This window comes from Pelodiscus sinensis, chromosome 4 (assembly GCF_052426305.1).
Source record: "Pelodiscus sinensis isolate ZL-2025 chromosome 4, ASM5242630v1, whole genome shotgun sequence".
Lineage (NCBI taxonomy): Eukaryota > Metazoa > Chordata > Testudines > Trionychidae > Pelodiscus > Pelodiscus sinensis.
In genome coordinates, this window is record NC_143055.1 from 112033971 (window position 1) to 112050032 (window position 16062).

General features: G+C 43.7%; 1 protein-coding gene across 3 annotated transcripts in view; it reads right to left on the bottom strand.

Moving 5' to 3' along the window:
- Positions 1 to 16062, bottom strand: part of BANK1 (B cell scaffold protein with ankyrin repeats 1) — a 416748-nt gene that overhangs the window by 281996 nt on the left and 118690 nt on the right. For all 3 annotated transcript variants that reach the window (XM_075929668.2, XM_089778053.1, XM_075929667.2), the window contains exon 8: positions 4121 to 4317. In XM_075929668.2, the coding sequence (XP_075785783.1) occupies positions 4121 to 4317 (197 nt within the window). The remainder of the gene's footprint in view (positions 1 to 4120; positions 4318 to 16062) is intronic.

Sequence of the window (16062 nt, forward strand, 5' to 3'; positions counted from 1 at the left end):
TATATATTAGTTTCATAAGCAACATCTTACCAGAGTTCATGCCTGCTGGTGTTGTGTTGTATGCTGGTTTTAATTACAATTGCATTTTTGGATTGTGACAGCAGTTAAAAAAATTATATTGAGATCATTACTGAGCCAGGCAGGAAGGTTCACAGCTATGCATCTCTTTCTATCCATCGCAATCACTGCTTACATGCGGGATAGCATCCAGGCAGTCTGGATGCTATCTTTCAAAAAAAGTGCATCGCTTTTTCAATGTGCTTTTGCAGTGTAGATGCTCTCTTGCGCAAGAAGCTTTTTTGGAAGATCTCTTCCAAAAAAAAGTTTCTTGGGCAAGAAGCCTGTGGTCTAGACATAGCCACAGATGCTTAACCCATTCCCTTCCCAAAAGACAAAAATTTTGCCATGGCAAATGGCAGCATAAATGGCTCATTGTTGGCAGATGTGCTCTCATGTTGACAATGTGAACTCTGTTAGTAGGGGGGTGGAAGTATTTTGTTGGCAAAAGAGCTGACAAACAGCATTTACACTGCTTGGCTTTTAGCAACGTGGCCATATCACTAAAAGCTGTGGAATATAGACAAAGCCCGTTACATGGTTGCCATAATGTAGTTTTTCCTATATATGATATATACCAGAGGTGTCATCAAGTGTAGCTCTTGCCAAGACTACAAGCAATGACAAGCTCAGAGTTGAAAATAAGACCAGTTCACCTGTGTGTGTGTGAGGAGAGGCAGGTTCCCCAAAACTAAAAGAGGTATTAGTCTTATAACAAAGTGGTTAGTGTTTAGACCAGGGGTGGGCAATTAATGACCCCACCCATACACTTCTCGCAGCTCCCGATGACCAGGAACAATGAAGAATGGAAGCATGGCCAATGGGAGCTGTGTGTAGCTGTACCTGTGGACATTTGGGTAAATAAAGCAACTGGCAGCCTGCTGGGGCTAACCCTGATGACTTGTACCAGGCCTGCAGTCACTTATTGCCCACTGCTGGTTTAGACTCTAAGAAATGCTTGGAAGTTGCTGTACACTTTAAATCTCACTTGTAATGTTTGAAAGGTTTGCTTTATAACTTTGAAAACGTTTACTCAACTGAGCCCTCACACAGGAATCATTACTTCCTCCCTCTTCCCCGGCTCCCTCCAGGAGGACTAGCTCATTAACTGGGTCATTATAAAACAAAAGCTTTGCTCATTGCACCAAATACCCACCAAAGCACATTTTGAAGGCTGGAAGACGGAAATAAAATTAATTGGATATGAAGATTTTTTTATCCCTTCCACTGTTTGAACTCTCATAGGGACAAAGAAACCAAACTGAAGCTCATTTGAATAAGTGGGTTTTGCCCATGAAAGCTGATGATACCATATATATATTTGTTAGTCTCCAAGGTGCAACAAAAACACTCATTGTTTTAATAGTTCAAAAATAAAAAGTCCCAAACCTCAGTTTCAGACAGAATATTATGAATTCTAAAAATCTACTTTTCTCCTAGGGTATGTCTAAACTACATGGCTCCGTCGACGGAGCCATGTAGATTTGTTGTTTTGGCAAAGGCAAATGAAGCCGCGATTTAAATGATCGCGGCTTCATTTAAATTTACATGGCTGCCACGCTGAGCCGACAAACAGCTGATCAGCTGTTTGTCCGCTCAGCGCGCTAATCTGGACGCTCCCCTGCCGACATCAAAGCCCTTTGTCGGCAGCCCCGGTAAACCTCATTCCACGAGGAATAACGGGGCTGCCGACAAAGGGCTTTGATGTCAGCAGAGGAGCGTCCAGACTAGCGCGCTGAGCGGACAAACAGCTGATCAGCTGTTTGTCGGCTCAGCGCGGCAGCCATGTAAATTTAAATGAAGCCACGATCATTTAAATCGCGGCTTCATTTGCCTTTGCCTATCTGTCTAATCTACATGCCTCTGACGACAGAGGCATGTAGTCTAGACACAGCCCTAATCTCAAGCAAGGACCCACAGAGAATGGTTAAAACTGCTTGTCACAGATGCAGTATTTGAAACAATAGACCAGATCCACAGCTGGCATGAAGGGATACAGCTCCACTGATGTCAAGGGAACTGTGCCAATGTATATACCAATTAAGTGTCTGGACCTTGCACCATTCACTGTTGCAAAATGTAACTGAGTTAGAAGCTTAAATCTCATTTTCAGAGGGGCCTTAGGCATCTAGGGTCAGTCTGAAATTGAATAGGACTTTGGTTGCTAAGCCCTAGTTAGTATTACAAATGAGATTGGTTACTTATCACGATCCCAACCATGCTTGCACTTCATCAGTGACCCCAGGCTTCACTGTTCACTAGTCAGCTTCTCTCAAATATCTTCATGCTTTCTCCTATAGGGCTCCTTATGTATGCAAAGAACTCCTGGTACAACTGGAGATGTTAACCTGTAGTCAGTTACATGATTAACTGATAAGCCTGGGTTCCTTGGTTAATCATATTGACTACACACAACCCCTCCACCGCCCTTACTGCCTTCGATACAGAAGCAGCAAGAAGGGAGGTCGGAGCCAGTGCCCATGAGGAGCCAGCTTTTAAGCCGGCTCCCTGTGCATGCTGGCTCCCACAGAGCCACCTCCCCTCACAGAGGCAGCAATGCTGGGGGACAGGGCAGGCAGGAGCCGACACGCTTGGGGAGCCAGCTCTCTATGCATGCTGGCTCCACAGTGCTGCCTGCCCCCACTTGCTGCCTCTGTGGGAGGTGGAGGATCTGGCAGCTCCTGCCTGCCTCATACACCCATGTTTCTGCCTCTGTTTGCGCAGCTGAAGTCATGTAGATTAGCTTAACAGTGGGGGTTAGTGTAGACAAGGCTTTAATCTGCTTTACATCATTTAGAGTATGCTTGCCCTGCAATCAAAAGCATGAGTATAGCACATGTAGATATACCTAAGCTAGCTTTGACCTACAAAATAACAACATCAGTAAAGCCCTGGCAGTATAAATTACAGCACTTATTGCAAGTATAAGAAATAGGGCTGACTCAGCCCGCAGCAGCTGATTAACCCTTTCTTGGCCAGTGTGGAATCTGTACATCCCATCACAGCTATACGTCTATCATTTTTGCTAATAGGAAGCAGTGCCTTATTGACAAGAAGTTCCATTGCACAGCATGCAGAATAAAGAGCTGCTTGGTATGAGTATGAGAGGTAGAATCAGGCCCTGCTCATTCATTTATCTCTTTGGAATGGCTTTTATAATCAGAGCTATACTCAAGGTGAAAGTAGAGAGTTGTCCAAAGAAATTTATCCTTGTGGAATGTTAAGGGAGACAGAATGTTTCTCGAGACACTGGGAAAATTTGGAAGGAGTTTTTACATCCCCTTACTTTCTCTTCAGAGGTGCAGCACAAATACCCCTATACCTCTGATCCCTGATTGCTTTTGGCTGTACAGACAGCAGAGACCTAGGCAAACTATATGGAGAAGTTCTCACTGTTCTATCTTACCTGCACCTCCACTACTGCTACACTTAGGTTACGTCTACACTGCGCACTGTTGTGCAAGAAGATATGCAAATGAGGTGCAGTGACGAGTATCTCCGTGCCTCATTTGCATACCTAATGAGCCACCATTTTTGCGGAAGAGGCTTTTGCGCAAGAAAGAACTATCTACACTGCTCCTTCTTGCGCAAAACCCCCCTCTTGTGCAGGAGCTGTTCTTCCTGAAAATAAGCGGCAGAATGGCTCCTGTGCAAGAGGGGTTTTTTGCGCAAAAAGGAGCAGTGTAGACAGCTCCTTCTTGCGCAAAAGCCCATTCCACAAAAATGGTGGTTCATTAGGTATGCAAATGAAGCCCGGTGATATTCATCGCCATGCCTCATTTGCATATCATCTTGCACAACAATGCACAATGTAGACATAGTCTTAGGGTTTGAAAGCACTAACATTCTAGCTACTCATTATACCAGTGTGCAAAGTTGTATCCTCGTCCATTCTGGTGCAGCCAGAATCCAGCACATAATGTTTTTAAAGAGAAGGACAACAATCTATTAGGGTTTGACAAATACCAGTACTTCTTTCAGAGAAGACTTTTTCCTAGAACAGTACTGCTAAACAGTTGGTTTTACATATTCGTATACATTGTGGAAAAGTATACAGACTTACTGACAATTCTTGGATGATTTTTTGAAGTTCCCTGTGCCCATGATTTCTAGCGATATGTGCTGGGTTCTCTCCACGTTTGTTGGCTATTCTACAAGCCTGACTTGCCTCAGGGCACTGGAGTAGAAGATTAGCAAGGTTCTTTAATCCAAATTTAGCTGCACAATGGAGAAGTGTCGGAAGCTCTTCCAAGTGGGAATCTGTATATGGAAATAAGAAAAAGATATTATAAAAATTCATGGTTTATATATAGAATATATCACCCACTTTTACCAAACTTCCAAGCACTGGTCTACAATTTTTTAGAAGTTGTCTGCTTCAGAGATAAAATGTGCTATTTATTATGTATTTTGATGTGCTGAATTCAAATATGACAATTAAAACAACTGATTAGCTACTGTTTCCAAGATATTTAAGTTTTTACATTTTACGTCTATGGATATTGTGTAGATGATAGAGTATTAATCATAAATTGTAAACCTAGGTCTTTTCATGTGTTTATGGTTGCTTTACATGATAATATTTCACCTGTCCTGTTTATGTAACACTTTAAAAATAAGCAAAAGGGTTATATAAATAAATTTATTATGAAACAAAAGGCAAAAAACTATTATGTACATAGTTTAGTCCTATTCAGTGTCTACTCGGCACTTCTTGGCTTGTCTCTTGTATTCATTAAATGGAGCATCTCTTGTTTCTGTCCAGCAATAGTCTGCAAGCATTGATGGGCTCTATTTGCCCTGATAGCATTTCTCCATTGTTGCAATGTCCCGGTGAAATCGCTCACCGTGCTCGTCGCTCACTGCTCCGCAGTTCGGTGGAAAATAATCTAGATGAGAGTGCAAAACATATATCTTTGGTGACATGTTGCAACCAAGGCTTTTGTATGCCTTGAGGAGCTTTTCCACCAACAACCTGTAGTTGTTTGCCTTGTTGTTTCCAAGAAAATTTATTGTCACTAACTGGAAGACTTTCCATGCCGTCTTTCCCTTGTCACGCAGTGCATGGTCAAATGCATCATCTTGAAGAAGTTCATGAATGTGAGGACCAACAAAGACACCTTCCTTTATCTTAGCTTCACTTAACCTTGGAAATTTTCCACTGAGGTACTTGAAAGCTGCTTGTGTTATGTCCATGGCCTTGACAAAGTTCTTCATCAGACCCAGCTTGATGTGTAAGGGTGGTAACAAAATCTTCCTTGATTCCACAAGTGTTGGATGCTGAACACTTTTCCTCCCAGGCTCCAATGACTGTCGGAGTGGCCAATCTATCTTGATGTAGTGGGAATCTCTTGCACGACTATCCCATTTGCAGAGAAAACAGCAGTACTTTGTGTATCCAGTCTGCAGACCAAGCAAGGGAGCCACAACCTTCAAATTGCCACAAAGCTGCCACTGATGTTGGTCATAGTTTATGCACCTCAAAAGTTGTTTCATGTTGTCATAGGTTTCCTTCATATGGACTGCATGACCAACTGGAATTGATGGCAAAACATTGCCATTATGCAGCAAAACAGCTTTTAGACTCGTCTTCGATGAATCAATTGAACAGTCTCCACTCATTTGGATCGTGAACGATGTTGAGGGCTGCCATCACACCATCAATGTTGTTGTAGTCTACAAGATCACCTTCCATGAAGAAGAATGGGACAATATCCTTTTGATGGTCACGGAACATGGAAACCCTAACATCACCTGCCAGGAGATTCCACTGCTGTAGTCTGGAGCCCAACAGCTCTGCCTTACGCTTGGGTAGTTCCAAATCCCTGACAAGGTCATTCAGTTCACCTTGTGTTATGAGGTGTGGTTCAGAGGAGGAGGATGGGAGAAAATGTGGGTCCTGTGACATTGATGGTTCAGGACCAGAAGTTTCATCCTCTTCCTCTTCCTCATCTGACTCAAGTGAGAATGATTCTGGTGCATCAGGAACCGGCAGTCCTTCTCCGTGGGGTACTGGGCATATAGCTGATGGAATGTTTGGATAAATGCACAGTCCACTTTTTCTTCTTTGACACACCTTTCCCAACTGGAGGCACCATACAGAAGTAACAATTGCTGGTATGATCTGTTGGCTCTCTCCAAATCATTGGCACTGCAAAAGGCATAGATTTCCTTTTCCTGTTCAACCACTGGTGAAGATTTGTTGTACAAGTGTTGCAGCATGTGTGTGGGGCCCACCTCTTGTCCTGATCTCCAATTTTGCAGCCAAAATAAAGGTGATAGACTTTCTTAACCATAGTGGTTATACTGTGCTTTTGTGATGCAAAAGTCACTTCACCACAAACATAGCAGAAGTTATCTGCACTGTTCACACAAGTACGAGGCACCTCTGCTCACTTTGGCTAAACAGAAATGTGTCCCTATGCAAAATCAAACACTGACAAATAAGAGAGCACGACACTGTATGATTTCTAGAGCTGATATAGGGCAATTTTTGTTCAGCAGAGTGATGTAAGCTTCGTTATGATTGCATTATCCATGACTTCTAGGAATAACATGTTGCAATTCATATCATGTATGATGCAATACCAGCTTCAGATTGCATCATTCATTGTTTTGCCTGAAAAGCAAGTTCTGTCCAAACCCAGTCATAGATTTATTCATAGATCCAGTCAAAGATGTATTATAGTCATTTCTGGTTTAAATTGAGACCCCTTCCCTTTATAACTCACTTATCCTCTGCCATTCGCAAGTCAAGGGTCGTATATACTGACCCAATAGCATATCTTGAAAACTAGAGCCAATCAACAATTTTAATCATTTTCGTTCTCAGTGACCCAGAATTAGTAAAGTTTGACTACATTTATTTCAGAAGCATTTTGGCTGTAGAGCAGTGTAATAGTAATATGCAGGATTATGAAAGCTATCCTTGCAAATTTTGTCCTCAAAGAGTAAATTTATATAACTAAAAGTTTTATAATCCAGGTAGTTTTTAGCCATTGTTCTGAAATAGTGGAACATTAATTTGTACTATCTTCTGTATTTCTCCTTTGGAGGATAAGTGAGGTAGGTACACTGAAATTAATTGGCTATTTCAAAACTTATTATTAGCAACCGGAACAATGGTAGTGATGGAATAACAAAATCTCAGTTTACCATCATTAGAAAGATGGATTGCAAAGATAGAAAGTTCTTGTAACAGAAAAAAATACCTTGCTGATCTCATCCTTCTCTTTTGGACAAGGAAGCAAAAACTAAAAAACCCAGAAATATTTGTACTAGCATACTGATTGGAGAATTAGGTGTTATTGTTCTTTGTACTGTGGACTATATTGACAAGTGTGCGCCTGCGCATGTGTGTATGCATGAGAGAGAGACTATGACAAAAAACTTTCAATGCTAATGCCTAAAATTAAGCACCTAAATGTAACGGGCCTGATTTTTTCAAGTACAGGCAGTCCCCGGGTTACGTACAAGATAGGGACTGTAGGTTTGTTCTTAAGTTGAATTTGTATGTAAATCGGAACTGGTACATATTGTAGGGGAAACTCTAGCCAAACATTTCTCCAGAGCTCAGTTTTATTCTCCCACACCTCACTTCCCTCAGTCCTTTATTCTCAAGCTGAGGTGTCTGCTGAGAAAAGCCGCTCCCTGTCTCCCTGGTCTGCTGGGGGGGGGGGGGGGGCGGGTGGCGCTAGCTTCGTGTCTCCCTGGTCTGCTGGGGGGAAGCAACTAGTCCGGGGTTGCCTCACCCCGTTTGTAAGTAGGGATCCGATGTAAGTCGGATCCATGTAACCCGGGGACTGCCTGTATGTAGCACCCACAAATCCATCTGAAGACAACAGGGTTTTAAGTACTCAGCACCTTTGAAAAATCATGTCACTTAAATATAAATAATTAAATACATTCAGAAGCCTTGCATATATTTATAGGCACATAACTTCAAAAAATTGGCCTCTTAACAAAAAATTAGTTTTCCTGTGTATATCCATATAGTTGTTGTGTTTTCTTTTATATTTTCTTTCAGACATCCTAGTTAAAGTCCATTAAGAATTACAATAATTGTAATTTTAAAATAATAGCTCCAGCAACAAAAACATCTAAGGTTCTTTGTGAGAAATAGCTGATATGTTTCCTCTGTTATTCTTAGCCTTCTTATTTATATTCCTGAGTCAGTTATTCTATATTAGAATAAGTGTAAATGTATTTCCCCTAGAAAAGTGAGCTTAACCCATAATGTGCTTAGTTATTTCATTTCCACACTCAGAAAAAAAACCCTTTAAGAAAATACACCCACCATCAGGAGATGTCACAATAACAGCATAATACATGCAAGGAATCTGAAAACTAAACCAAAACATCCAAGCTAGGTCTAATTCTGCATATTATGTGGGATTCTTTTATAAGTAAAATGTCAAAAAACTGGTATTTCAAAAGCATCTCAAAAAGATTTCTTCCCTCAATTGCCTATATTAAACATTCTGCCTTTGGAGGTGCTTAGCAGTAACATAAAAGTTAAAAAAGGTTAAAGGATAATTTCACAGACAATATAACAAAAATTGTAATTTCCAGCCTATGTTTTTTTAAGCATATTCCCTGAGGTGTCAAATATTTTATGCAAAAATCTTTTACAACATGTTAATGACATGCTGTAAGGGAAAAAAATCTATGCCTTCAAATTAAACCAGCTGTAGCTGGCCTTGAATGCAAAATAGGCCCTAATTCTATCATCTCATAAATTCCACTCACACACGTTGCTTGAGATGGGAGGAAGTGACAAAATGAACCATAAAGTGTATCACAAAGGGAAGTGAGGAAATCTTAGTTCAGGAACTTGGGATATTTTTGTCACATTTGTCACAGTACTATCTACATTCTGGCAATTCAGTATGTTATGGAGGCACTGGTTGAAACTCCTAAGGTTGAATTTTGCACTTAAAAGTAGGACTTCTATCTCTTTGTCATGTGCAAAAAATATAGACCATCCTCACAAATAGAAAGTATATGTAATGAATTAATTTCTAAGAATCTGCAAATAAATATGTTTATTGTAAAAAAAATTAAATGGGTACAGTATTTTAAAGAATATTTACTTATATAGACTGCTGGGGCTAGATTATTAGCTCATTTAACTTTTGAATTGAGAGTTCAGTGGTTCCCAACCTGTTTTATACCACGGACCGGCAAACCCATTCACAAACTTTTGGCAGACTGGTAAAATTGTATTTGCATATTTGCTTATTCATTATGCAAATAATGAATACGCAAATAAACATTACCTGTTAATTTACCAGAAAATTTACCCACTCACCCACTGACCCTGTCTTGTCACTGCCCGTCCCTCTACTTTCAACCCCAGAATGCTCTGACACTGTCGAGCTAACACTGGTACTCTGTGTCTCTGTATTATTAAACATGCCAAACCCATCATCTGATATCCCCTATATACAACTAACCCCATTACCTCACAAGTCTCTCTTGCCAATCCTGTCACCTCAGTGCCCACCGCCTCCTGCTTCCCAATAAGAAGTGGCAGAGCAGCTAGCTTCAGTTCCTGCAGCTGCAGTGGCCTGGCAGCCAGCAGCTCGCAGCCCAGCACCGGTCCACGGACTGGCGGTTGGGGACCGATGTTATGGGTAATTCAACTGTGACAAAAAGTCACACCCAACAGTCTTGGAAGTGTGGTCCTGTTAGGTTTCAGGTAGTGGACAGACACAAGCCTGCCCACCGATAAAGGACTGTACCCCAGCCTTTGGTGAGAATTCACAAGCCCCAGAAACTCAAAGAATTACAGGGGGCAACCAAGAATACAGCAGGATTAGGTGTAACGGGCAAAGAGTTCTGGACCGTCCTGAAAGTCGGTATTTCAATCTTAGATTGGCTAAAGCCCTTTTTTCGATGAACTGAAATAGTTACCTCAGGTTAATTAGAGATACTTGAGTCTAATTAAGGACAGCCTGTGACCTTTAAAAAATTTCTTCCAGGAGAAGAAAGGAGAGGAGGAATGAAAAGTAAGCTGCAGAAAGGTTGTGTGCAGCAAGGGGGAAATGTTTCTGCTGGGCCAAGAGCTGTTTTACCCTATAAAGGGAAATCTGGTGTTTATTTTTCTTTGGGGAGGGAGATTTGTTTTCTAGCACAGTTAGGCCCAACGTAGGTTAAACAGGGTGGCTGGTGACTAGTTGCTAACATAAGAAGAGACAGTGCTCCAGTGGGACTAAAAATGTTTTGTTTTGTTTAAAGAAGCCCCAGGCTGACCCTAAGCTCTACCCTAGGGCTACTCAACTTTGGAAGCCCCAGGGACCAAAATGATACTCACAGTACATGCCGAGGGCTGCAACTTAAGTGTGGTTGCATGTGCATGCAAATATATATGCAAATATATGCAAATATCTTCTTTCACACTGTCGGGCATGAATACTAAGTTTAAGGCAAGACTACACAACACACAGGTCCCATGTAAGTCAGTTCTGCTGATATTAATAAAATGCAATATTTACCCAATTTCTACCCATATGACAGCACTTTTAATGAGCAATGATAGTCCAGGAATTTAACTACTAAAACACATATCAACAGAAGATCATTATATTGGCTACTTTTTTCGTTTTGGCTCCCACCAGCCGGCCATGTACTGAGCCCCGTGTAAACTCAAATCGCACTATGGGCCACAAACAAACGGGCGGTGGGCAGCATGTGGTTCATCTGTTGAGTAGCCCTGCTCTACCCTGGAAATAAGCCAATGTGAAATAAGCCACTTAAACCTGGAGAGGAGGACTGATTTACCCTAGACCTTACTCCATGCCAAGCAGAGAAACGCTGAGCTCTGATGTAACACAAGGCACATTTATCACACAACCACTCATTATTATTTCTATCCAACTACTTTGCCTGCTGCAATTCTATTAGTTGGAAAGAGTATTTGAAGGGAACTATACAAAAAGTGTTCCTTAGCTCTCAGTAGTCGCTGGATTGGCTTTTAATGGTATTAAATTCCTATCCTAATTAAAGGACAGGCTGACCAATACACGCCAGAAACATTGCACTATCCCAGTCAAAGTAAGCAGGCAGCTTGTACCAGTGAGAATGTATCTTAACCATTAAAAGCTGTTAAAATTGAAGTTGGTAGAACATATTATTATATATATTCTGGTTGATAGTCATATCACATGGTAGCATTCTTCAAGTGTTTCTTGTTTAATATTAGTGCATGAAATTTGTAACTAACATAACATTAACTAAGAAACCATAATAATTTTTACAATCCAAATGAGGATGAACAACCCATCTATCTCATTCAACTTGGAATTGAATCCCTGACTATTTTACATTAATGATGAAATAATCACTTTAAGGTGCTATGAAGTGTCTGATAACACCAATGGCAAAGGCATTATTTGCCTTTGAATATTAGTCTTGTTATTTAAAAACATTCCTAGACAATGCAGAATAAAGAGTGGCATTGTAGGGTACCTATCAGGCTAGTCTACCTTTGGACAGTTCTGAATATTCTATATATCAGTCATGCTACTGATGCTGCAAGTTAATTTACAATGTGTTTATATTGATGACATATAGGTTATAATTACACTGCAATTGAAGGTGTGACTGCATACCGGCACTAGCCTTATTTCACCTAGCACACAAAAAATAGCAGTAAAGTTGGGGATTTCAATGTGGGTGAACAAGCCTGCCCCTAACCTTAGGTGTGTCTCACATTACTACTCTTCACAGAGGTCCAGGCTGCCGTGCCTTCACAACTGGCTCATTCTCGCATTTGTTGCACAAAAGCTGTTGTGGGTGCTGAAGGAATGCAGACACTAGGGGCACTCGTCTTGCATTATTCAATGTTGCAGTACCTAAAGTTCAGGTATCTTGCTGCCCAGTGGAATTTACAACCCCTGCAAAGAAATGGGTGCCTACAAAAGGGATGCACAGAAGCCAGCTTCCTGAGCCGTCTGAATCACTCAGGAGGGGTACATCTAAACTGCACTCTTAGCTTGAAATAAGCTATGCAATTTGAGCTATGGAAATAGGTTATTTTGTAATTTGGCACTGTCAACACAGTGCCAAGCTTCAAAATAAACTGCTATTCCAAAATGTCCCTTAATCCTCGTGGAGTGAGGTTTACAGTGGCGTCGGAATAACGCACCCGTTACTTCGAAAGATATTTCAAAATAATGGGCGCACTGTCAAGACGAAGAATAGCTGTTTTGGGATACTGAAAGTATCCCGAAATAGTGCTGCAGTGAAGACGTACCCTTGGAGACAAGGAAAGGGTTGACTTAAGCTCAGCCTTTCAAAAGGGAGTTAGAGCCTAACTATGGGTCACAAGGAAGTGCCTCCCTCTGCTTATGTAAGCGGGGGAATGGTCCCGCTATTGTGGGGAACTTTCCAGGCTTCTATACACCCCGGTGAAATGGAACAGCGAAAGGATCTGAGTCCCCGCTCCCACTTCCTTTACCCCACAGCTCCCTGATCCTGAGGGCTCCCCCTCCCCTCTCCTGAGTAGCAGAGCCCTTGAAACCCCAACAAGGCTGGGCCCAGGTTTCCTGGGGCTTAATCCCCGACCTTGTAGTCACTGGGGGCAGGAGTTAGGGTGTCCCCACTCCAAGGTGCTCTCTTTACACTGCAGGCCTTCTTGGCCCAGTGATCACTTCATAAGGTTCAAAGCAAATACAATTTATTAAACATCAACTGGTTAAAGAGAAAAGAATAAGAAAAAATGAGAATGGTTAAATGGGAACACACAGCCCTGCTCTGTAGCACGGGGACATCAAAACAGCAGTCTGCAGAGTGTAAGGACAGTCCACAGTCTCTTTGGGTATGTCTACACTATGAAGTTAGTTCGAACTAACAGACGTTAGTTCGAACTAACTTTCATAGGCGCTACACTAGCACTCCGTTAGTTTGAATTTAATTCGAACTAACGGAGCGCTTAGTTCGAACTAGGTAATTCTCATTCCACGAGGATTAAGCCTAGTTCGAACTTGCTAGTTCGAATTAAGGGGTCTGTAGCCCCTTAATTTGAACTAGTGGGAGGCTAGCCCTCCCCAGGTTTCCCTGGTGGCCACTCTGGCCAACACCAGGGAAACTCGTCTGCCCCCCTCCCGGCTCCGGACCCCTGAAAGGGGCACGGGCTGGCTACAGTGCCCGTGCCAGGTGCAAGCCTGCCAGCACCCAGCTAGCAGACTCTGCACCTGGCACGGCTCGAGCCACCCACCCAATGCCCTCCAGCCCTCCCCCTCTTCCCGAGACCAGGCTGGCAGCTCCCGGGAGCTTGCCCGGGACCGCAAGAGGCGGGCACCCGCCTGGGCTAGTGCGGACATCATGGACCTCGTCCACGACTTCCGCACTAGGCACAGGAAGGTGGCCGGCTAGGGCAGGAGAGCTGCCAGCCTGGCCACCCAGGAGCAGGTGTGCATGAAAATCAAGGGGGTCCAGTGAGACCCCCGACCCTGAGCCCTGAGCTTACAATGGCCGTACTGGGTCAGACCAAAGGTCCATCTAGCCCAGTAGCCTGACTGACGACAGCGGCCAACCCTAGGGACCCTGGAGGGGATGGACCGAAGATTGTGACCAAGCCATTTGTCTCGTGCCATCCCTCTCCAGCCTTCCACAAACCTTGGGAAGGGACACCACTCCTACCCCCTGGCTAATAGCACTCCATGGACCCAACCTCCATGACTTGATCTCACTTCTCTTTAAACTCTGTTCTAGTTCTAGCCTTCACAGCGTCCTGCAGCAAGGAGTTCCACAGGTTGACTCTTTGCTTTGTGAAGAACAACTTTCTGTTATTAGTTTGAAGCCTGCTACCCATTCCTTTCCTTTGGTGTCCTCTAGTCCTTCTTTATGGGAACTAATGAAGAACTTTTCTGTATGCACCCTCTCCACCCAACTCCTGCTTTTAAAGACCTCTATCCTGTCCCCCCTCCGTCTCCTCTTTTTTAAGCTGAAAAGTCCCAGTCTCTTTAGCCTCTCTTCATACGGGACCTGTTCCCAATCCCTGATCATTGTAGTTGCCTTCCCCTCTCCCAGCCTCTCTCTTCCCCTCTCCCACCTCCTTTTCCCAGTCTCCCCCAGTTTTGTTCAATAAAGAGAGATTCTATTTTTGAACACAATTGTCCTTTATTTTGTACATCAGGAAGGGGGGCTAGGGAAGGGTAAGTGGAAGGAGGTGAGGGAGGAATGGGGTACGAGCCCCCTATGGGGAGGACTGGTCTAACTCTGTGGGCTTCTGGGGGTGGAAGCTCTCCTGCAGCCCCCCAATTGTCCCCTCTCCCCAGATGGCAGCCTGCGGCAAGTGCAGCCGGGCTGATGTCCGAGTGCTGTGATGTGCCCAGTGTGGGTACTTCGGGCACTCCAAGCCAGGACTGCTTTGCAAGCGGGGCACCCCTGAGAACTGTCTGTCTGGGGTGGGGGTCGGGACCCTTTAAGCGCAGCCCTCAGCTAGCCTGAGACAGCATCTCCACGCTCTAAGTCCTCCTCTGATGCCCTGCTGGCACTGCTTCCGGCCATCCTTAAGCCTGGTTCAGGGTCCACTCTGTGTGGACATGCTAGTTCGAAATAGCAAAACGCTAATTCGAACTAGTTTTTTAGTCTAGATCCATTAGTTCGAATTAGCTTAGTTCGAATTAACTAATTCGAACTAAGTTAGTTCGAATTAACATTGTAGTGTAGACATACCCTTTCTTAGAGGCCCTGGATATGCTGCAGGGGGGGCTACAGGCTGGACACGCTAGCTCTGGTAGTGACCACACAGTCTCAAGCTCGAAGTGGTCAGACCCCTCTCCCAGTCCAGAGCCTTTCCCCACTCTTTGCTGGTCCCAGGTGCTCACCACATCCAGCTGCAAGCTGTGCTGCTTGGCCAGTTCCAGCTCTTTGTGTTGCTTCTCTGTTCCTTTTGGCTCTCTGAGCACTGCCAGTCTGCTGCTCAACACAGGGTCTGCAATCCTTGAGCTGTGTATGCCTGGCTCTGCTGTTGCAAGACTGTCTCTCCATACAGCTTGAACTCCTTGGCTGTCTGTGTCTGGTTCTATCGCTGCAGGACCTCTTCACACAGCTTGCACTACTCTTTCAGCTCTCTGTTTTTGCAGGACTTCTTCTGTACACAGCTTGTACTCCTTGGGCTGTGTCTCAGCTCTCTGTTTGCTCAGAGAGAGCCAGAACAATCCCAGCTTACAAGGAGGATGGAGCCTGGCCTCTCCCCTTCCTCACTGGCCTGTCCAACCTGTCAGTCAGGCTGAGCTGGAGTGTTGACTGCTTTCCATTGTCTCTGGGGTCTGTCAGTCTCATGAACCCTTCCCCTTCTGAAGCTGGGAGCTGGCAAACCAAAAAACTCCCACAGAGTTTTAGTAAGGGGTAATAGTCCCCTTACACTTAGGCTTCACAACCATGAACCCTCTCCTGGAGTTAGGCACCTAAGGCAGATCAGCTCTTCCTTGAAACAAAGGAAAAGGACTGGGTGGTGATGATGATGCCTCCAACATGCCCACTAGCCCAATATTTAGAATGCACAGCTAGGATTTGGGAGAGTCAGGAACAAATGCCTGCTTTAGGGCAGAGATTTCAGCTCAGGTCTCCTAGGTCAGTGCCCTAACCACTGGGATATAAGGTCATTCCCACGCTTACTCAGTGAATATTGAATTATTTATAAAAAGCGGAACAGTTCCAAAAGGTGAGCTGAAGAGGGCCTCCTTTTCTATATACTCTATAGCTCAGTGGCTAACGTGTTCAGATGGAAAACGAGAGACCGAGGTTCAAGTCTCTGCTCCAACCCAGAGATATTAACCTGGTTTTCTAACAACCCAGGGGCAGCACCACCAGACCCATGCACTAGACTAGGAGCACCGCTACCAGATTGAGCCCCAATGATGAGATTAATAGAGGAACATGTAAGTTTTGTGGATCCCACTGGGGCTTAGGTGTAAAACACATTTAGGACTTAGATTTGCACATGGTTTACAACAAGAAATGCAGGTGCCATGTGGACTTCACTGGCAGAACTTG